General features: G+C 43.7%; 2 protein-coding genes across 2 annotated transcripts; one reads left to right on the top strand and one right to left on the bottom strand.

Annotated features, from left to right (window-relative positions):
* Positions 1–10249: 10249 nt before the first annotated feature.
* Positions 10250–16494, top strand: LOC136468122 (protein EMBRYO SAC DEVELOPMENT ARREST 30-like). Its single transcript, XM_066466993.1, has 11 exons — positions 10250–10472; positions 11417–11597; positions 11769–11853; positions 12680–12747; positions 12830–12918; positions 13032–13275; positions 13363–13475; positions 14176–14266; positions 14347–14475; positions 14816–15369; positions 15704–16494. The coding sequence occupies exons 2-11, from the start codon at positions 11445–11447 to the stop codon at positions 16137–16139; spliced, it is 1962 nt and encodes a 653-aa protein (XP_066323090.1). The 5' UTR covers positions 10250–10472; positions 11417–11444; the 3' UTR covers positions 16140–16494.
* Positions 16495–16872: 378 nt separating this feature from the next.
* Positions 16873–21799, bottom strand: LOC136468123 (plant intracellular Ras-group-related LRR protein 6-like). The gene is made up of 17 exons (XM_066466994.1): positions 21546–21799; positions 20763–20826; positions 20536–20672; positions 20356–20442; positions 20014–20089; positions 19795–19869; positions 19646–19715; positions 19483–19560; positions 19333–19393; positions 19158–19236; positions 18488–18578; positions 18187–18247; positions 18025–18095; positions 17822–17895; positions 17576–17713; positions 17385–17489; positions 16873–17129 (listed from the first exon to the last, which is right to left on the bottom strand). The coding sequence occupies exons 1-17, from the start codon at positions 21608–21610 to the stop codon at positions 16977–16979; spliced, it is 1485 nt and encodes a 494-aa protein (XP_066323091.1). The 5' UTR covers positions 21611–21799; the 3' UTR covers positions 16873–16976.
* Positions 21800–23385: the final 1586 nt, after the last annotated feature.

Below are 23385 nucleotides of genomic sequence, written 5' to 3'. Positions count from 1 at the left end.
CCAAATTAGAGAGCGCAAATATTTAGCTACACAAACTAAGCAAAGTGACTAACAAGGTTACACAAATCTAATTAGCCACGCAAGAGAGCTACTTCTATGCTACACAAGCAAGAAGGTAACTAGTAAGCTACACAAGCTAACTAGTTACAAGAGCAACTACACAAGCATAATGTATATGAAAGTAATTACACGCTTGTGTAACGAGGATGCAAACCAACGGGAAGAACAAGGTTGACACGATGATTTTTCTCCCGAGGTTAACTGTTTGCCAACACGCTACGTCCCCGTTTTGTCGACCGCTCACTTGGTGGTTCGGCGGCTAATTGGCATCACCCACCAAGCCCGCACGTCGGGCACCGCAAGAACCTACCCCGAAAGTGAGAGTAGCTCAATGACACGCTCAATTAGAGTTGCTCTTCGCGGCTCCCGCGGGACGAGCATAATGCCCTTCATAAAGCTCTTCTCCGGAGCACCGCACAAGCTTCTTGCGGGCTTCGACAGAGACCACCACCAAGCCGTCTAGGAGATGGCAACCTCCAAGAGTAACAAGCACCACCGGATTACAACTCGATCACCTAGTGCCACTCGATGCAACCTCACGATGTAATCGCACTAGAATCGCTTTCTCACATAATCGAATGATCACTATCAAGTATATATGAGATGGAGGACTCCCAAGCACTACTACATAAGCCACCAAGGCTCTAGTGTGCTCAGCTGCCGGCCCAAGGCTAACCATGGCTTCTATTTATAACCCCACGAACAAATAGAGCCGTTACTCCTTCACTGGACAAAACTCGAGACGACCGGACGCTCTAGTCCGATCGACCGGATGCTGTACCTCAGTGTCCGGTCGTAAGATGCACGCCACGTGTTCCCTTCTTCAAACACTGTTCATCCGATCTCAACGGTCATCCGACGATCGGACGCTCCAGCTTGAACTGACCGGACGCAGCAACCCAGTGTCCGGTCATTTCCAGTAAGATACTAGACATGACTGAACGCGTCCGGTCGGTCGCGATCGGACGCAGCACCAGTGTCTGGTCACCTCCAGCAACACTGCTCTGCCTACGTCATCACACGTCACCTTGACCGGACGCACCCTATCAGCGTCCGGTCACTTCCAGCGCCAGCGTCCGGTCGAAGACCGACGCCTGCCCGCTGACTGCCACTATTGACCGGACGCTGGAACCTAGCGTCCGGTCACTTCGTGACCAGTGTCCGGTCCACTTCGTGACCAGTGTTCGGTCCACTCTGAGAGACCCTATATTTTTGGAACAGGGCGCCGGTGGCACTGTCAGACTGTCCGCACTCTACGGGCGGACACTCCGCTGGTGGAGTTCCGAACCCTTCTCACCTCTGTTCCATCGTCGAGTTGATCCACCTCAAACTCCAACTTCATCTCCTTTGAAAATGTGCCAACACCACCAAGTGTACACCGCTATGTGTATGTGTATTTAGCATTTTCACAATCATTTTTCAAAGGATTAGCCACTCAACTTGCCACGCCACTCAATCCTAGCGATGATACAAAGTTAGATCACTCAAGTGGCATAAATGACCGATATGCAAACAAGTTTGCCCCTCTTGATAGTACTGCCATCTATCCTAAACCCGGTCACAAACTTCTCTACACACCTATGACCGGTGAAATGAAATGTCCTAGGTTATACCTTTGCCTTGCGCATTCCATTCCATCTCCTCCAATGTTGATGCAACACATGCACCAACATGATCAACAATGATATGATCCACTTCATATCATCACGTGATCATATTGGTTCATCGATCTTGACATCACTTGCTTTTCACCATTGCCTTCGTCCATTGGCACCAAGCCTTGCTCAAGCTTCACCGCCACGTGGTCCCTCGCTCCAAAGCCTCCGACTTGCCCTTCATGCTTGCAACCGGTCCATCAAGCCAAGTCCTATCTTGATCTTCTCCACCTTGATCACATGACTCGATATCATGTCTTATGTGCAATGAGCTCCTTCATCATCGCATGTGTGAGCATTGCAACATCTCCAATCCATTTTCACCTTCATGGCATATGTTGCTCACACATATGTACCTGTGGACTAATCACATGTGTATCTCACATAAACACAATTAGTCCACCTAGGTTGTCATTCAATTACCAAAACCACACAAGAACCTTTCAACAGGGCAATATGCCAGAACATAAGAAGATCGAACAGATGAGAAAATTTAGGGCGACGTGGATGTTGTTCCTGGCGGTGGAGCCTATGGCTATTGTAGGGGAGAACTCAATAGATAGCAACATGTTTGCAATGGTGCAATATTAAGTCAATGTAGCCAGACTACCACACCATCATGCTAGATGTAAGGGACCAATGAAGAGGGCTAAACATTTAATTACCGTCATTTTATTTTTTTGTTCCCGTGGCAACACACGGGCACAAACCTAACAGAATAATAAAATAAAATGTATAATGGTTAACCGATTAACCGAAATTGGTTTTGGTTAGTTAATAGTTTTTTACAACAAATTCAGTTAACACTTATCTAAAATTGAAGTCCTTAATAACTGATTTAACTGAATTGATTTCACTGAATTAACCGAATACCCACCAAGATTAGACCATGGAAGCGCCTCTTGGCCGCTCTCGCCGAGGTTGCGGTCTTGGAGACCACCATGCAGCCACCACCGCCTTGCCCTGGTGGCCAATCCAAATTGGTTCTAGCAATAGTTAGCGTTACATGCCCGTCCGTGTACACTTCGGTTGTTCTAATTTGTTACTTTATGCTTCTTTATCCATGGCTGGTGTTGCATGTGTTCGTGTGTTATGGCATGATCGATTCATGGCCATGTATTGGCGCTACTATTCTAGATGACTCAGTCCCTAGTTTACTAGTTGATGCTTTGAGATCTAGGAAAATAATGTTCCTATAGTGTGATTGCTAATTAAATGTCATTTACTATAAGGGATTAACTCATTTTTCTCCTTAGACTATATTCACTTTATTTGACCCTAGCGACAACAATGATTTCGTTCATGGTGATGTTATCATATTTCCTCACATGAAAGTTTATAGGTATGAGTCACTTTAATTTTTATCTAGTTTAAACTCTAAAGTTTATAGAGTCTTTAAGTTTAACAAATGCCTTTGTATACTGCCATGACCATAGTGATCAGCTTAGACGGTGCTCCATGTGTGGTCTGGTTATACTTTCTTATTTCAATTATGACTTTCAATTGTAAAAATCTCAAGGGTTGTATCCAATCCTATAGATGTAGCCATTACTTTCTTATCTCGATTGTGAGATTCAATTGCAAAATCTCAATTGGAAAATCTCAAGGGTTGTATCCAATCATATGGATGCAGTCGTATTAGTGAGATTCAACTACAAACTCTAAGGTGCTAAGTTTATGTAGGGCACCCTTATATACATAAGAGTTACAACTGTTAGATTGGTATTATGTGGCAACCATCCAAAGTACAACATACAAAATATCATCTCTCTTGATTTTTTCATGTTTATCCACCTTCTAGATGTTTTCTACCATGTAAAAATATCTATCTCTATAGCTTTATCCACTTCCCCATGAAGCATGTTTAGTACCTTTTCATTTGACATGAAACTTATTTTAGAATATTCCATGGCAAATATTTCATCTCTTATGATTTTTAAAAACTGTTCTAGAAGTTTAGAAATGCAAAATAATAAGCTAGATTTGTCGGTGCGTATTTCGTCTGGTAGGAGATTTGAAATTGGATCAAATTACGTTGAAGAAAAGAATCGGATCAATTTAGGCCGCTACGCTTATATATCTCGCTTCAGACAATCTTGCATGCTTGCCCTTGCTAGGCCACGGTGACGACTTTGCCCCTTCGGTGTCTAGGTCCTATGGTACCTCGGTTCTACAAACATCTACCTCCTACCGAAACTCTAGATTAAAGATGATCAGCAAGCCACTGATATCACGGGGAAAAAAATCGCGTGTCAGTTTGTGGTGTATCTCTTGAGCTCTCTCTTTCAGTTCTAGCACTACATAAACTCTAGATTAAAGATGATCAGCAAGTCACCGATATCACATGAAAAAAAATCACGTGTCAATTTATGGTGTATCTCTTGAGCTCTCTCTTTTAGTTCTAACACTACAGAAACTCTAGATTAAAGATGATCAGCAAGTCACCGATATCACGGAAAAAAAATCACGTGTCAATTTGTGGTGTATCTCTTGAGCTCTCTCTTTCAGTTCTAGCATTAAGCTTAGGCTTTGTTTGGTAGGGCTTTTTCTTAAGGGCTCGTCCGAAGGATGCTCCTCCTTAATAACTTTTTATTAGATACAATAAGACTCTGATAGTATGTTATGCACTTTTGTTATCTCCCTCCCACCCTCATTCTCCCTCGGAGGCGCGCGACTAGGAGCACATGGGCAAGCAGATCCGACGACTCCCTCATTTCCTTGTTTTCTCTCCTCTCCGTCTCGCTCACCCCCTCGGCCCCTCTATATCTCCTCCTCTCCATTGCTTGAGGGAGGGCGCCGTCTGCGCAGCTCCTGCCCTCGAGATTCGGAGCTCCGCCGCTCCCAACCCCGACGGCCACCTCTGCCTCACCTCCCCACGCGGGCGCTCAGTGGGCCTCGGGCTGGCACGACTTGTGAAAAATGGTCGTGCTTCTCGGGTTGGCCCGACATGGAAATCGGCCAATAGGGCCGTGCCTGGGCCGAAGGCCAGGCCCGTGCCCCTGTGAGGCACGGCGTGCCGTGCCGGCCCGTTGGCTATCGAGCCATGCTGGCACGGGCCTGTTGAAAGGTCCTTGTTTGGTTTTGGTAATTGAGTGACAACCTAGGTGGACTAATTGTGTTTATGTGAGATACACAGGTGATTAGTCCACAGGTACATGTGTGTGAGCAACATATGCCATGAAGGTGAAAATGGCTTAAAGATGTTGCAAAGCTCACACATGTGATGATGAAGGAGCTTAAATACACATGAGACATGACATTGAGTCATGTGATCAAGGTGGAGAAGATCAAGACAAGACTTGGCTTGATGGACCGGTTGCAAGCGTGAAGGGCAAGTCGAAGGCTTTGGAGTGATGGACCGCGTGGCGGTGAAGCTTGAGCAAGACTTGGCGCCGATGGACGATGGCAACGGTGAAGAGCAAGTAGAGTCAAGATCAATGAACCAATATGATCATGTGATGATATGAAGTGGATCATATCATTGTTGATCGTGTTGGTGCATGTGTTGCATCGACATTGGAGGAGATGGAATGGAATGCGCAAGGCAAAGGTATAACCTAGGGCATTTCATTTCACCGGTCATAGGTGTGTAGAGAAGTTTATGACCAGGTTTAGGATAGATGGCCGTACTATCAAGAGGGGCAAACTTGTTTGCATATCGGTCATCTAGTGCCACTCGAGTGATCTAACTTTGCATTATCGCTAGGATCGAGTGGCGTGGCAAGTTGAGTGGCTAACATCCTTTGGGAAATGATTGTGAAAATGCTAACACACATACACATGGTGGTGTACACTTGGTGGTGTTGGCACATTTACAAAGGAGGTGGTGTTTGCAGGGTTGAGATGGGTTTGGGTCCCTCTCTCCCTCCCGCCGAGCTTGCGAGGCGGGATTCGGCGCTTTTGGAAAAATGGAATGTCTATTTTCTATTGCGTCGGATGCAAATTCTTGTGGTTAGCACACTTGAGCAAGGGTGAAGAAAATGGAGAAGATGCTGGCGTCGGTCAACTGACCGGACGCTGGATCTAAATGCACCGGACGCTGGCAGGCTGCGTCCGGTCGCACTGACGTGGAGTGTAGCAGTCGCTGGAATGTGACCGGACGCTGGCTGTGTCCGATCGCGTTCGACCGGACGCGTCCGGTCATGCTCGGGAGCTTACTGGAAACGACCGGACGCTGGGGGTTCAGCGTCTGGTCAGTTGAAGCTGGAGCGTCCGGTCAGGTCAAGTGACCGTTGGAACCGGGACACGTGGTCGTCTGTGGGCGACCGGACGCTGAGGTCCAGCGTCCGGTCAACACGACCGGAGCGTCCGATCGTCCCGACCGTTGCCCAGTGAAGGGGTAACGGCTAGTTTAGCCCTTGGGGCTATAAATAGAAGTGGCCCTCGGCCATGGCTGGGGTGGAGCACCTTGGGGGACTTTGTGTCCATGCTTGAGAGTGCTTAGGAGCCCTCCATCACACATATACTTGATAGTGATCATTCGATTGTGTGAGTGAGCGATTCTAGTGCGATTGCATCGTGAGGTTGCATCGAGTGGCACTAGGTGATCGAGTTGTAAGCCGGTGGTGCTTGTTACTCTTGGAGGTTGCCACCTCCTAGACGGCTTGGTGGTGGTCTCCGTCGAAGCGCGCAAGAAGCTTGTGCGGCGCTCCGGAGAAGTGCTTGTGAGGGGCATTGTGCTCGCCCCGCGGGAGCCGCGAAGAGCAACTCTAGTAAAGCGTGTCATTGAGCTACCCTCACTCAAGGGGTAGGTTCTTGCGGCGCCCGACGTGCGGGCTTAGCGGGTGATGCTAATTAGCCGCCGAACCACCAAGTGAGCGGTCGACACAACGGGGACTAGCGTGTTGGCAAACACGTGAACCTCGGGAGAAAAATCATCGTGTCAACCTTGTTCTTCCCGTTGGTTTGCATCCCCATTACACAAGCTTGCAATTACTTTTATACATATTAAGCTTGTGTAGTTGCTCTTGTAATTAGATAGCTTGTGTAGCTTGCTAATTACCTTCTTGCTTGTGTAGCATAGAAGTAGCTCCCTTGCGTGGCTAATTTGGTTTTAGTAACCTTGTTAGTCACATTGCTTAGTTTGTGTAACTAAGTATTTGCGCTCTCTAATTAGGCATTGGTTGCCTTGTTATTGAGCATTGCTAGTGAGCTTAGTTAGCTTTGTGCTTTTGCTTACTAGCATGTGTAGGAGCTCCCTTTTTGCTTAAAGTACTAGTGGCATAGGTTTGTGTAACCTTGCTCCTAGAATTGTTTAGGAGAGCTCTAACTAGCCCGGCACCTTTGTTGCATAATTGTTATCTTTGCAAGGTGCTAGAGAACATATATAGTGGGGTATAGTCTTGGCTAGACCAATAGTTTTAATTCCGCATTTGTATCGGTTAGCCGACGCGATTAAGTTTTAGAAAAGACTATTCACCCCCCCTCTAGTCGTCATCTCGACCCTTCACCTGTGTCGTGCCGGCCCGTTGGCCATCTATAGTCCCGCGCCTAGCCTTCCCATGCCACGTCGGCAATCGCGCCTCCCCGGAGAGCACAGAAGTCGAGCTGAGGAAGACCCGCACCGAGGCACAACGGAGGAACTCTCTGGCACCACGCCGTCCTGGAGGAGACGGAGCTCCACGTTGTTGTGATGGAGATTGTAGCAAACATGGATATTGTAAGGAAAATGGACCATAGGCCCATTTACTTTGAATTTTGGTGTTTGATGACCAACACGACCAAATTGGACTAATGAATTTGCAAGTGATTATTTTGTAGTTCAATAGGATGCAAGACGTGACTTGAACGAAGGCGACGTAATGATTTGATGATCAACACCATAAGTAAGACCTCAGAAGCACAAGAGAAGACCCAAGATATCAAGCAAAGTACAAGCACGAAGATAGAAACCAAATCGGACGTAAGATCGCGAAGAAACGAGCTCACAGAGGTGATTGGACGCTGTATAGGACGCTGCATCGGACGCTCTGATGCACAGGACGCTGCACCGGACGCTCCAATGCATAGGACGCTGCACCAGACGCTACATAGGATGCTGCACCAGACGCTCCGATCAAGAGGCTCGGCAACAGCAGAGTCAACAGTAGCGACCGGAAGCTGCATAGGACGCTGCACCGGACGCTCCGATGCACAGGATGCTGCACCGAACGCTGCATAGGACGCTGAGTGCCAGAGTCCGATCAACATCAGTAAGGTTCCAGAGAGCCGTTTTCGTGACCAAACGCGTCCGGTCAGTGCTGACCGGACGCTGGTCAGAGTCCGGTTAGTAGTAGAAAAGTGGGATTTCATCCCCAACGGCTACTTTCTCAGTGGGGCTTATAAATAGACCCCCGAACCGGCCATTTGAGGGGTGTGGAGTTGAGGAAACATACCAAGGGTGTTGATATACCACTTTAGTGATCTCAACTTATATAGTGCTTAGTGTTTTATTAGGTGATTAGCGTAGGTGCTTTGCGAAGTGCTTAGGTTGATTAGACCACTGATTATGTGCTCGCTCTAGGTTTAGGCCTAGTGTTTAGTGAGGTTTGCATACCTCTTACCACTCGGTGCTTGCGCGCACCATTGTTGTACATCGGAGGGGCTTGTAGTCTTGCGAGATCACACCAACCGCGTTTGTGGTGTGGCCGCCACCGTGTACTGGAGGGAACAAGGCCCACGGCATTTTGGCCGGAAGCTTGATAGTGAAGACGGCGGGGAGCATCCGAGAGAGACTTGCCGGAAGGCACGTTGGAGACCTACTTGCGCGTGGGGAAGGCCCGATGCTATCCACAGAGTTACCCAACCGGGAGCTTGGCCCTTGCGAGGGATTCCTTGCGAGGAGCTCCAACGAGGACTGGGGGGAAGCTTGCGTGCTTCTCGATACATCGATAAAAATACCGGAGTCATCGATGGGAGTTTGTATATCTCTATCTTGCTCTTTAGCTTCCGCATTTACATTGATTGCATTACTCCTTTTGCGGTAGAGATAGCAACATATTAGCAAAACCGTAGTTGCACAGTTAGATAGTTTGTCTTTTGCATAGGTTAGAAAAAAAGACTATAGTTTAGAGTTAGAATTTTAAGTTGCCTAATTAACCCCCTCTCTTAGGTGTCACGGTCCCCTACAGATATCCTGGAAGCATGCCGATGTTGTGGAGGAGCTCTCTGCAGGGACTAGATTCAAAGATCCATTGCTTAATTAAATAAGAAATTACTTATTGTAACTACGTCAAATTCTTCGTATCTGTACAATAAAATTAAGAGGCCCATCTTGAGGTATTGTATCAATAAAACTTATAAAAATTGAAACCTGAACTGCAACAGATTTGCAGCATATTGATGTTTCCTTTATGTGTTGACATATTCCTCTATAACGGAGAACACCACTTTGCATCATCAAATTTGCACAGAAACAAAGCCATTTTGGCTCTGAAAATACATCAGATTTGCACACAAACAGAATATTTTAGCACGCACATGATTGATAAAGAGATAAGCACACTTCAGATTTGTGTGCTGTGTTCCAATAATATTTGGTACTACTGAAACATTTGACATGTATATTCAGGCCACAAAAGACTATAGTAATACCACAAAAGATTACATTTAGGCCGCAAAATACTATAGTTAGCCCTGTCCAAAATGCTATCTAACTAGCCTGTACATACTTAAAACTGAAGGTTATCATCGACACGAGTTGTAGCTGTTATGAGTTAAGTAAAACTGCTAATGACATTGTATTCTTGAGACTACGGAATTGCTTCTTTGTTGCTGCCATCATTCTTCGATTGGACTTCGGGCCGAACAACAACATTTTTATTTTGTCGCTGCCAATGAAATTAATTTTTTAAATTTAGATTTAGATTGACAAAAGCATATATAAATGTATAGATTATAGGTTTGTAACATGCCACACAAAACTGTCAAGCCTCAACTGAATTTTTAAATCTCAAACCAACTTGAGGTTTCCCTTGTCAAGTTCTTCCATCGCCTTTCACATAAACCATTAACACATAGATGAAACATATCAATTCTAAAGCAATAAATAAGTTAGCCTATCTGAACTCCATATGGTAAACTACTGAACTACTAACTTATAAAAACTAAAGTACTGGGCTACTCACGAACCAGTATGCTCTGAAGTTTGTATTTTACAGATTCATTTTTAATATTGTAAATCACATATGCACATTCAAGAACGTGACAGAGAAGAGGTCTGATACTTGTCCTCATAGAGCTCCTTGACGGTGTCCTGGGCTGACGGCGACGTACGTAGGGCTGCTTGGCTTGGGCCGGCGGCGACGCTGCTGACCGGCGTCGTCTTGTGCAGTTCGACGGCTCGGCCCCTCTGGACGACAGGCGGCGGTGAAGGACTGCTTGGCTCCTTCAGACGGCGAGCGCGGGCACGGGTTGATGCAGCCCGACGAAAACCAGTGCGCCGCCTAGCTTCATGGAGGAAAACTAAAGTGTCGTAGCAGCCGTTGGATGATGTTTCAACGCTGGATGTAGGGCCGCATGTTACGCTGTGACTCGCCGAAGGAACGTTACCCAATCTGAGTCGTCCACTCTCACGGACTCGCCCACCCACCACCGTCCTCCTCCTTCCCCCGCGCCGACCACGCCACGCCCGCCTCCCTCCGTCCATCCAGATCGTCGCCGCGCCTCCGCCCCCACTGCCCGCGTCGCCGCGCTACTCGGGGCCGCCCTAGGGCTAGGGGCGGGGATCCGCTCGCCCCGTTCGCCGGGGCGTGGATCGATTCGCACCTCCTCTTCTCGGTAAGGAAACCCACCCTCCCTCCTGGGCTGGCTGGCACGTAGAACCCCAGCCCCTGCACTCATGCTGAGATTCGATTCGACTGCACCGCTATAGCAGTTTGTTCCCGCGAGCTTTTCTCGCCGCCAAACTTTGCTCCCCCGCCCTGCATTTGGCATCTATATACGGTTTGCGGGACGCGTTAGCTGTGCCTGTGTAGGTGGATTCGATTGCTGGACTAGTGTGCGGTGGCTAATGACGTTCTATACCAATTTAGTAGTAGTTAACAGCTCGTAGGTAGAACACACATGGTCATCCTTCCAGATTGTTGATTGTTTCTCGGCTTCACTGGGCTTGTTCCAGCCAGTTAGCAGCGTTGGGGGCTTTACTCAACTTGAATACTTGATTGTATATATAGTAGTAGTGGCCTAGCTCACTGAGCCATATGAGACCGGGTTACCCCACACATCAGCATGCTGCAATGAGTCTGAGTTGCTCAGGATCCAAAGCCTTGGTCTCGCGCTTTCCACCAAAACCCCACCAAGTTGTCGAATCTGGATCCGAGATTGACAGATCCTTCTAGACATGCTTCTCCTGCTGCGAGTATTTGGTGTGTGCTCTTAGTGCTGTGTGAGGTACCATGTGCAGCTGCACGCAGGAGCTGCCTAGATTGGGCACTGTGCGCTTGCCTCATTGGGTTGGTTGAGGCAGGTCGTGCTGCTATGTTGTGTTTTGTGAGATTCTGGACCTTTTCTTTTTCCTGGTTAGCCCTTTGCTGCTACTTTGTAGTGGTTATTTTGCTCACCCATAGGTTCTGGATAAAATTGTGTGTGGGTTTAACATATAGCCTTATTGTACTAGCTCTTTTCTTTGCTAAATGTTTGCAACTGTGCACTTTTTTTCACTTGTGATTTCTTGGCACCTGATATAGCTCTGTGGAGATGTCTAAGAGTTACCTTTTCACCAGGATTTGGAGGTTAGAGTAATGAAATAAAATGCTGCTCAAAAGCAAGTTTAAGTTGGCCACAGCCATTGGCATCGTGCTGTCGATGCTATCGCTGCTCGTGCACCTTTTTCTTGCTAATTATTCAGCTGGGGGCATTACAAAGTACACCATGCACATGGACGATGTCCTTCCATTTGGACCGGTAATTCACATGCTCTGACCATGTCACAGTATCAATTCCCATTTCTCAAATTTCCTTAGTTTTATAATGAAGGAATTTGTGTTTACTGTGGTTACGTTGGACACCTATTTTCACTGCAATCGTCGATTATATGTCTAACATCTTTTTCTATGCTTCTTGGTTTTTTGGCAGAGGCCTCGACCACGGAGACTGTGGGGTCCATTGGTCCCACTTGATCACTTGCATCCTTTTGCGAAACCTAGCAAATCATATGCTGGTAAATTGATCTTAAACTTGCACCTACTTTACTAGTATTTTCATTGTGGCATCTTTTGTTCAACTAGTCGTTTGGTATTTTTTCCTTTGGGCTTTGCAAGCCTTGTAACCTGTACAGATATTCTTTGTTCTTTTGTACATACATATATAGAAAATGAAAAAAAATAGGTAGGGGGCTTCCCTGCCGTTTCCTCAAAAAAACTAGTCGTTTGGTTACTTTAGACACTGAGTTAAAAAAAATGTAGGTGCATTTGTATTTCTTTTTGGACAAACCATTTGTGTATAAGAAATGTCTCAAAAGATACATGCATATAGTAGTGACATGCATTTTTTTGGTATGTGCGATGATCATTTTTGTGCAAGTTTGCATATTCTATCATGCTATCTGTCTTTGTTTTTTTCTGACATATTTTTGATATGTATAAATATCAGCGCTCAGACTAAAATGGGCACAAAAGCACCCAGGTGCACTCTTACTCGGCATTGTATAACTTGTATTTTCCAGACATTGAATATGCTAGCATTCTTCATTAGTTTCCACATTTTGTCTTATGTTGAGATTCATTCAGAATGATAATTAAATATTCTATATTTTCCCAACATTGGAACCATTAGTGTTAGGTTGTTGACCTTAGAATGTTTCTTAATGTGATTTCTGCACAATAATGTGGATAAATCTATTGCTACACTTCACTGTAATTACTACATGCTTATCCCATTTTATAAAGTGTTAGATTACCTGAAATGTTATGATTTGTATACTCAGCATCAAACCATTTTACGATATAACTAAACCTTGATAAATCTGTCTGATTACCTTATTGCAGCTCCCGGTAAGCATAATGGTTTTATTTATGCAAAGATATATGGTGGCTTTGAGAAGATACAGTCTTCAGTAAGGTTTCTTGTGTAATGTGTAAAGGATCCTTCTACTTGTTATCATTGTAATAGGATCATGACATTGTTTCCTTTATTAGATCTGTGATCTTGTTGCCGTTGCCAGGCTATTAAATGCCACTCTGGTTATTCCTGAGATACAAGCAACTACTCGTGCAAAAGGCATCAGGTTGCTGTGCCCTTCCTCATTCTGAAATTCATTATGGTGGTTGCCTATTCCTTATCCTTTTTTTTTTCTGCTCGACCTCTAAAATATAGCCTTTCCTCTGTTCCAACTTGTAGTCCGAAGTTCAAAAGCTTTTCTTATCTATACGATGAAGATCATTTCATACATGCACTTTCCAGTGATGTGGTTATTGTGCATGGCTTGCCAAAGGATCTCAGGGAGGCTAGGAAAAAGATAAAATTTCCCACAGTATCTCCTAGGAATTCTGCTACTCCAGAATACTACATCAAAGAAGTATTACCCAGACTTGTAAAATCAAAAGTTCTTGGGATAATTGTTAATGGAGGTAATTGTCTTCAGGTATCCTCCACGCCCATGCTTACTCTGTTTTCTTTTTCATTCTTTGGTCAATGTGAAGTTAGAGCCTTTCCATACGGTTTTCTACAGTCAATTCTCCCTTCAAGCTTGGAGGAATTTCAGAAGCTTAGATGCAGGGTAGCCTTCCATGCTCTAAGGTTGCGCCCTCAAATTCAGGCTCTTGGGAGCCAAATAGTAGGAAGGTGAGACTTCCCACCTTTGCCATTGATCCACTTACCCTTTCTTTTTTGTTCGTTAATCAATTGTAGATTTATCAATTATGGTCCATGCCCTATGCATCATCAATTTATGCAAAGAAACTAGTACTCCCTCCATTCCAAATTGTAGGTCGTTCTAGCTTTTCTAGATGCATGGTTTCTGTTATGCACCTAAATATCTATTATGTCTAGATTCATAGCTAGTGAAAGCTATGTATCTAGAAAAGACAGAACAACTTACAATTTGGAATTGAGGGAGTATTTCAGTTGTGATGCCTCAGTAAATAATGGTTGGCCTTAATCCGTAATTGAAGTTGACTTCCTTGTACACACTAAGAAGAAGGATGGCACTTTAATCATTTGTAATGTTTCCTTGTATGTACTGGAAAGTTTTGGGTTGCTTTCTCTGGATTGAGAATGTTGTTTTAAACTATGTAAAGTTGAAATCTTACCCTTTCAGGGTATGCTAGTTATAGGAGCTGAAGGGTTTCTTTACTCATTAAAAAGGGCGTACCCAGTGCAGAGAGCTCCCGCTCTGTGCGGGGTCTGGGGAAGGGTGTCAGTGGCAAGCCTTACCCTCGCCTGTGCAATGCGAGGAGACGGTTTCTTTACTCATTATTAATTATATTTCCTATAGTGTGGTTTTCTGTTCTCATAAGTCATAACTCCAGAATGATTTGTATAGGTTGCGAGCATCTGGCCGTCCTTATGTGGCCTATCACCCAGGACTGCTTAGAGATACTCTAGCCTTTCATGGTTGCGCTGAACTGTTCCAGGTTTGTATGCTTACAATTATTGTGTTCCAATACTATCTACTGACTTTCGTTTGACTGGTTGTTAATTTTATCATCTCTAGGATATTCATACAGAGCTTATTCAGTATAGAAGGAATCAGATGATTAAACGAGGAACAGTAAAGGAGCAGCTAACAGTTGATTCAGTGTCCAGGAAGATGGCTGGTTTGTGTCCACTCATGCCAGAAGAGGTGAGCTTGCTTGTAACAGTATGTTTGCTCACTAAATCTGGATGCAATTTTTGCATGTTCATTAATAAAAGGTAAGCTGGTGTTATATTACTGCTCTGCACCAAGAGAATTCACATAGAAGAAATCTGAGGCTGACAAAATATAAGCAACCAAACAAAAGAAAACTAGATGATAAACTAGAAAGACTTTGTCTCTTCTTTCTATTCCTTGGTCCTGTGGCACACATTGAGCTGCACGATATAATCTGCTTAATACTATGCCTGATTTACCTATTACCATACCAGCTTACTGATTCATTTTGATTGCTAATGCTGTGATGTAAACAATCCTGTGTTTCCAGGTTGGACTTCTACTTCAAGCATTAGGTTACCCACCAACTACAATAATATTCTTGGCTGGTTCCGAGACTTTTGGTGGACAAAGAATGCTTATTCCTCTACGAGCTATGTTTGCTAACCTAGTTGATCGCACTTCACTATGTAGTCAGAGGGAGCTGTTTGATTTAGTTGGGCCAGAAGATCCTCTAACCCCAGATTTGCCACAGCCTCCACCTCCCAAAAGTGAAAAACAACTCATTGAAGAATGGAAGAGAGCAGGGCCTCGTCCAAGACCGCGGCCTCCACCTCCTGCAAGGCCATTCTATGCCCATGAGAAGGAAGGCTGGTATGGTTGGATTGGTGAGAATGACATGGAACCGGATGCTTCATTGATTGAGTTCAGGAGGCAAGCACACCGGTTGCTCTGGGATGCACTTGATTATTTTGTTTCTGTCGAAGCTGATGCCTTCTTCCCCGGGTTTCACAATGACGGGAGTGGTTGGCCAGACTACTCAAGTTTGGTCATGGGGCACCGGTTATACCAAACACCTTCCGGTATAACCTACAGGCCTGAAAGGTACAGAGCTATTATATTTTTATATGGTTGCATACTTTTTGTACAGCTTAGAATAGTTTTTCTTATATTCAGCCATTAAAAATGCATTTAATATTTGCTAAATTGCAAAGGAAAAAATTGTAACTGACATTAATGGTAGTAAAGTAGCCTTCAGAGTGCAAGTGGATAACTGTTAAACTTGGAACAAACACAATAGCTATGCTAATTGTAAGACATCAAAGTTACTGGATCGTCCAGTAGTATATTGTGGGTCAAGTATAATAACCTTTTGACAGTTATCCACTTGCTATGTAGTTTTGCATGATGATAATTTCCTTTCCTTTTGAATCAACAGAAAGATTATTGCTGCGCTGTTTGAAGATGTTAATGATCATCGGTATCATCCACCGCGGAATTGGACAATTGCTGCACGTGAGCACCTCAACAGGAGTGCAAGTGTGGAAGGCGTCGTGTCATCAGCTATGTCGTCAAGACCTGTATCTTTTCTCGCCCACCCTTTGCCAGAGTGCTCTTGCAGAACGCTGAAGTCACCTGCTGTTCAATCGGTGAAAGACAGCAATGGCAGATTCCTATTTGGAGGTGAGGAAGAGTGTCCTGATTGGATGGCACGCAGCCTTGCAACGGCGTCTGCCAGGAATAATGAACCTCAAAATGAGGACTATGAGGATGAGTTGCCTGAAGATGGCTCTAGCTCAGACACGCAGGAATCTGACAGAAGTGACTCCAATAAATCTTCAGGGCAAGATGAAGAGATGGATCCGGATGATTAGAGAGATGTGGAGCATGGTTTTATGGCACACCTTTTAACTGCTACCAGCTCCAGGCTACCCAAGCAAGAAACGCATACACTCAGAACTTCCTGGACCAGCAGGAATAATCTTGCATTGCAGCAGCGCATCAGCATCTGGAGTAGCCCCAGGATGACAAGGTCATCCAGCGAGGGAGCTTACCTGGATCGTACTAGGTATACAACCAGGCTTGAATACGAAACTAACACTCTGTTCTCTTCTTCCTTCACGTCTTACTCATTTTTTTGTTTATTACATTTTTGTGGGTACAGCCCAAAGAAATTGTTTCTGTACAAATGTCTTAACTGGGAATGCATTATTTTTGGGGTGAGTTTGATATCTAGCATTTATGAGGTAATGAGATTGGCTTATGGATAGATGTGCACCTGTAAAATACAGGACATGCATTGCCGTTTTGTCCCAGGCAATTGCTGTGTGAGTTGATCGAAAGCGTGCTTATGAAGTTGGTGCTTCTGCATGACTTATACTATGAATCCGAAAATCGTGTATATCTATTTTGGCTACACGAAAAGTTTGTGTTACACATGAAATCTGCTCAAAATTTTAGAGTGAAATTTGTCAAAAGATGATTCTGACGTGAAACCTTTTCTAAATTCCGCTGGCTGGTGTAGTCTGTGACGATCTATAAATGATGAATCAGCAATGATGATCTGACCGTGTCAGATCCAACGGTGGATAATTTCTCTCTGGGATGTGTTTGAAGCACTTCTGTTGCATCTTATTGTTCATATATTGTTCCAATACAAACATGTGGATAATATCCAGTATATCGAATGGAGGGTGCAAACACACAAACCATCACAAAGCTCCCTTCTCACACAAGATCCAGATTCTCCCCCCCTGCAGCTGTGGTAATGCGGAAACTGCAGAAGGTTCAGGAAGTGCTGAAGCATTGCCACTTAGATCAAGTACTTCCAGTTTGGACAGAGACACAATATCAGTGGATGATATCTACAAGAAAAGCAAGTGTGTTATGATATTGTGTAATGAAATGCTGGGTATTTACCATATATTTGCACGTAATATTTCAAGAATATTCTCTTCGTGCTCTCTCAAAGTTAATACTGCTTTCATTTTGTACTATCAACATTTGGTCAAGCTCCAATAATCAACATTGGCTATAAGACTTGACAAATTGAGATTCTTCTGTTTGCCAAATATATGCCATAAGACAAATGATACAAAGAGATGTGATTGTTATATTACCTCTACCAAGGGGTTATTGTCCAGCTTTAAGGAAGACAAACTGGTAAGGGAGGAAACCACTGTGCGAGGCCACCTTTTTATCTTGTTATTAGACAAAACTAAGGACTGAAAAAAAAGGCAAACGCTAAATATTCATGTTGAGCTTGATAATAATAAAAAAGACGACGATATTTCCATTCTAAGAAACTTACTTGAAGTGATGAGCATAATGACAACTCATTTGGTAGATCTTCTATTGAATTTTTAGAAAGATCCAGTTTTACCACATCACTTGACTCCCATGCCGCAGCTGGTACACTGGTCACACCAAGACCACTCAAGTCCAGTTCCTGATACAGCAGCAATGTGGAAACCAATTCATTTAAGGAGAAGAAAAGGAAAAGGAAAGGGAGAACTTTCTTATGACACCACAAATATTTTGAAAAATTAAAACACACCTTTGAAGATAAGGACAATCGCCTTGCTGCAGCAATTTGGTCATCTTTAGTCGGGGTGCTTCCGGATCCTGATGCTGCGCAGGAAATAGGTTTAAGGATCATTTAAGTGGTCATGGCAATGATTCTCAAATCCAGACAATCTAATGTCAAATGTTGCCATCAAAGATCAAATGCATGCATGTTGACATAGACTTCTCAATTACCTTCCTCATCAGATGAAAGCCGGCTGCGCAGATACTTCAGCAATGTTGTTGTTGGTCCAGAAACCAATGAACTGGGAACACAATATATTAACTTTGGCAGCTCCATAGATCTCCCTGACAACTTGTTTAAGAAATGGTAGGAGAAACAGGGATAATACATACCTCCTAAGTGTCCTCATAGGATTTCCAGTTAGCAGAAGCTTTCTTAGGGTAGTCATTTTACCTTGAGTGGCGCATGGATTGTCAGAATTTTCAGTAAGGCAGTAACACAAACTACGCAAGGTTCTTAAAGGCCAAAGCATACACTAATCACTCATGCAAGAATTCAGATCTACGATCTGTTAAATACATAAAAACAGACAGAGAGGAATGCATAACATATGCCTAGGCAAACAAGCATACCAATGCATAGTGATTCCAAACAAGGCAGACAAACAGCAGCATAGTGCAGAGTAGAACGAACCTAGTTCAGATGGTAGACCAGATAATGAGTTATTTGATAGATCGAGGAAAGATAATTTGAGGTTGCAGGCTCCAACTGGATACTCCTTTAGCTGGTAACAGGAGAAAATTCATCAGCCATTTGGTTTGTTGATGGATACTCCTAAACCCAAATAAACAGTAGCCTACCACAACTAACTTGGGACTAAGGCTACGTTGTTATTGTCATACATATGGCGCTTTTGACAAATAACTTAATTGTTTGAAGTCATCCAAAGTTTTAACAAATAAGTTTGTTGTGAAAACCATCATCAAGTGGCAGGAAGCAACAATATAACTAAAGCTATTCTGAATGATTGTGCTCTATAAATTCATTTGAACATGTATCATGTATGTGTCCTAACTAACAAGATCTCAAAGGATATTCTACCCCCCCCCCCCCCCCCCCCCCCCCCCCAACCCACCCAACCCCACCCCCACACAAAAAACAAGCCTACTAAAACAGTTGACATGATTAATTTATCATGTATGAAAAGGCCCAAGCAACTATCGCACACTACTCGCTGCTTGCAGTTCCAAAATAAATGCTAGATATTCCCAGCCAAGGAACTGGCAGCTTTTCTCGACAGTGTCTTCTTTTTTGTTTAAATGATGCAGAAAATTGACAATTTGGCCATGGAAACGATGGGTACCTGATTAGAATGGAGATCAAGTATGCCTAATTTTGATAACATGCCAATATCAGCTGGTATTGAAGACAATAAGTTATTTCTGGAACACAAAACAGAAAAGATTAATTTACATCACAGAAAAATAAATGCACAGAAAAAAGATGAATATGTCCTGAGTTGTGAGTAGAGAACAAACCCCATATAGAACTCGGCTAGCGAAGAGCAACCCTTTATGGAAGGAGGAATTGATGTTATTTCTGACACAGAAAGGTAGAAATCCATCAATGCTAGTGAAAGAGTAAAAATATAGAGCATGCACATGTGACAACATGGTAGATAAACTCACTATTCTGATGCATGTCCAGGCGAATTAGTTTTGAAAGTGCTCCGATGCTACCTGGGATGGCTGTAAGCAGATTTTTCGCTGGAACAAGCTAAAAGTTAGTTAAATGCAAGCAAAACTCAAATGAATCACATAAATTCAACAGATCTTGTGTTACATTTCATACCGAGATTCAACTCTGTGAGCATTGTCCATGACACAAACATGTTTTCAGAAAGCGTCACAAGCTTGTTACCCTGATAAGTTGTGGCACTTGAGTTTCAACAGGCAACTGGAACAACAAAGTAATAGATTTAGCATTCTATTAGTTCTTACCTCTAGATCCAATTTACTTAACTTGCAACAGCCACCAAGTACATCTGGTATTCTGGATATGTTGTTGTTTGATGCCTGTACACAATGCATACATTATTTTGTGCGTGTCTAAACTACAAAATAAACCAGGAAGTGATAAATTGGAAAGCCATCAAGTGCAAGACCAAGAAACCAGATAACTATATGCCAAAAAGTAAGAATACATCCAATGCAACTTACCTTGAGTTCGGACAAGTCTGGGCATTTGGCAAGGCTAGGTGGAAGCTCAGTAAGGCAATTATTTGAGAAATCAACCCTGGCAAAACATGGCATAAAATACATTAATATTAAGCACCACACATTGCTTCTACTCTTCACATGATGTGCTAATCAACAGCTGCTGTACACTTTGTGAAACACAAACGAGGTGGAGCGGTAAAAAAAAAGGCATGCAGACTACGGAGATCTAGGGTAGGAGAGATGACTGCAGATACTTGCCAAAAGAACGTGGAACTGCGTAACAATGCAGTATAAAATGAGAGTAAATTAATTGAACTACACAAAAAGTACATATAGGCTTACTTGACTAAAGAAGTAGCCAGGCCAATCTCTTCGGGCAGAGTGTTTATTTGATTGAAAGATATGTCCAGTGATTTTAGCAATGGGAGACTGCGAGAAAGAGTATTACAAACAACCATGGCGCCATTAAATTACTGGTGCATATCTATGAATGGAATTCGTCAACAAATACAAGGTGCATACTCTCCGATAGCTGCTGGAAGGGAAGATATCTTGTTGTGACTTATATTTAAAACAACAAGCGAAGACAGGTTTCTAAGGTCTTCTCTTAACACCTCGAGGTTATTGTGAGCCAGGATGAGCTTTTGGAGGTCCACTCCCTGAAAATTGCACGCGTGATCTGATTACTTACTTATCATCACTTGTAGGCGTGTATATTAGCGCGTAGTGGTAGGTAATGAGCATGTTACCTCCCACCATTTCTCATCCTGGCTGCCCGTGTCCAAGTTGTTGTACACCTCCTTGGGTATCTCCCTGCAGGGCAAGGTGGAAAAGGAACAGGCAGAAGTACTGTGAGAGACGCACGCAGTGACTAACTAGCTAGCTATAACAGAAGTGAAGGACGGAATGTGTATGTTTTAGGTACGACAAGTAGAGTGATCTCGTATTTAGCAACAAGCTCCATAGTTGAGAATGTGACTATGTGAGTGAGGGTAAAAGGAAAGAAGTAGTGCTAGCTCCGAGGCCACCCCACGACTGACAGAATGTCTGGATATTTGTTGAAGAGATGAAATCATAAGTGTGGTGGCTGATGTTGGAACTAAATGCACCAATGTTTTCCATGATGTTCTGTCGGCTGGGGTTGCAAGTATGAAGCTGTAAACAATTTTGGGAAGCGTTCACATTTTACCCTCACATGGCATGAAATAGTGCTAACTGTCATCAAACTGGAGCTTACAGTTGAGTCGAGCTGAACAGAGGCCAGCAACAGCAGATACATAGAGAGCACTGATTTGATTTGATATACGCACGCACGAAGAAAGGCCGAAATGTAATGTCAGCACGCGATCCCCCGGCACGCCAGAACCGGGAAGACCAGAAGCAGAGAAGCTAGCTAGGCGGCATCGGCGGGCACGAGAGGTGGAGGCGGTCCGTCCGAATGAACGGGATGTGATCTAGGTGAAATCTGAAGGAGGACGCTGTAGATAGAGACGAGGTGGGAGAGGTGCGATTTGGACGTGATGGTGACGGACCTGAGGGAGCGATTGGAGAGGTTGAGGGAGCCCGACTCCCTGGCGGACTTGAGGATCCGCTCCATGGGACTGGAAGCTTCCAGATGGCTTGGTTGATTCAGATCGCCATTGATGGGATGAGATCGAGCTTGGGAGATGGGTGGAGATGGAGGCGGGCAGAGAGCAGCGACAGCTCTCCCTCTTTTGATTCAGATCCACGTTTTGTTTTCACAGATGAATAGATGATGATGATCCATTCCAGCCTGCCCGCAGTCCCCGCACTGTGGAGCCGGAGCTGGAGCTGCCGAGCTGGACCTGGACTGGAAGAAAGAAGACGAGGGGCCGTCAGAGGGACAAACAGAGTTTTGTCTTGGGCTGGGCCTTGTCACACAGCCCAACGCAATGCAGCTGCCAGATGATCCCCCGCCCAGTTCTTTTTATTTTTGTAATTTAATTTCCATCGACATCGACATATTCCATCTCCTCGTCAATTTTTCTCAAAATCAAATGCAGCTGGTCTCCTTCTTCATATCATCAATTATCCGTATATTATATTATAGCGAACTAGCGCAACAATCGGTCGCCTATTCGTTTTGCTTGTTGTGTGGTTTTTTTATTCTAAAAAGAGGATATGGTGTTGGAAATGTGAAGGAAGTGAGTCAGAATCAACAGAAGAAAAGCATAATTTGCATAATTCTCCCACCCAGCATAGAGAAAAGAGGAACTAACATTCTCTCTTTTCGTTTCCGCTTTTGTCAGAAACATTGTATGTGATATATTTGACAAACATAATCCAAATAAAATCTACGGTCGACCGGGCCCAGTGTTATATCGTCACTTCATCAGTCATAGGATTACAAAGCATGTGCATGCATTCACCGAGTTTAGGCGGATTGTGTATTTATGTGAGTTTCTATATCTGTACCATGAGTCTTTTTTTTGTTGCGACTCTCACCCGACTTCTTTCCACCGGCTCCGCACCTCTAGGTGCGGAGTCGCACCAAACGGTCTTGCGCAGAGGAGTGTTTCTGGCCAGTAGAATTGTTTTCATGTACGTTTGTGGAGCCTCAAAAGCTCACTAAAAAAGCTAAAAATAATTAAAATAAAGGCCTCAATAATTTTCATTGATATCTATATGGTTCATACACCAATAAAAAACACTAAAATGGCACTATTGTAAGATATGATATTGCATAGGCTATCTGAAACATCTGCTTTTAATAGTAAATGGCGCGTGACTGCACAAAGATTCTTAAAATAGTTCCTCTACTTGGATTATACGATCGAAATTTAGTTGTTTAAAGTTGGGACTAAAACTTTAGACTACTTTATCTCACTTGTGTAATCTATTTTTTTTTATGGTTAGCTAAACTTTAGGTAGTACTTTAAACCTTGGGTTTTGCAACATCAAGAACTAAAGTGGTCTAAAATTTAGGCCCCGTTCGCTTCGCTGAAAAAACAAGCCGAAACACCGTTCCAGTTCATTTGTTGTGAGAGAAAAATACTGTTCCGGCTGAAAAATAAGCTGAAAAAGATGGATTATAAGAGAAGCGAATATGGCCTTAGTAGCTAAACCTTCGACAATGAGATCTGGACAAAGCCTTAGGACCTGTTTGGATATAAGGGATAATTTACAGCTAGCTAAAATTTAGTCAAAATTATTGTGCATCTAAACAGGAGGACTAATTCTTTTAGCTTCAACTAGTTGTTAGGTTAATTTTATCCTTAACTAATAACTAGTCATGTGTATCCAAATAATTAGTTATTTGACATAACAAATATGACTATGTTAAAAAAACAATTGGTTAAGTCAAAACGGTTTCACTTAGTATTATAGCGAGAATTGCATCGTTTTGGTGAA

This window comes from Miscanthus floridulus, chromosome 7 (genome assembly GCF_019320115.1).
Source record: "Miscanthus floridulus cultivar M001 chromosome 7, ASM1932011v1, whole genome shotgun sequence".
Taxonomy (NCBI): Eukaryota; Viridiplantae; Streptophyta; class Magnoliopsida; order Poales; family Poaceae; genus Miscanthus; species Miscanthus floridulus.
This window is presented reverse-complemented; position numbering and strand designations above follow the sequence as displayed.

Excerpts from the sequence above, each read along its gene's own strand:
- LOC136468122 (XM_066466993.1), top strand. The coding sequence starts at position 11,445 with ATGCTGCTCAAAAGCAAGTTTAAGTTGGCCACAGCCATTGGCATCGTG. Across the intron at positions 12,748-12,829 it reads TTGAGAAGATACAGTCTTCA|ATCTGTGATCTTGTTGCCGT; the intron begins GTAAGGTTTCTT and ends TTCCTTTATTAG. Across the intron at positions 13,276-13,362 it reads ATGGAGGTAATTGTCTTCAG|TCAATTCTCCCTTCAAGCTT; the intron begins GTATCCTCCACG and ends GGTTTTCTACAG.
- LOC136468123 (XM_066466994.1), bottom strand. The coding sequence starts at position 21,610 with ATGGAGCGGATCCTCAAGTCCGCCAGGGAGTCGGGCTCCCTCAACCTC. Across the intron at positions 19,870-20,013 it reads CAGACTTGTCCGAACTCAAG|GCATCAAACAACAACATATC; the intron begins GTAAGTTGCATT and ends CATTGTGTACAG. Across the intron at positions 18,579-19,157 it reads TTGATCTCCATTCTAATCAG|CTAAAGGAGTATCCAGTTGG; the intron begins GTACCCATCGTT and ends TCCTGTTACCAG.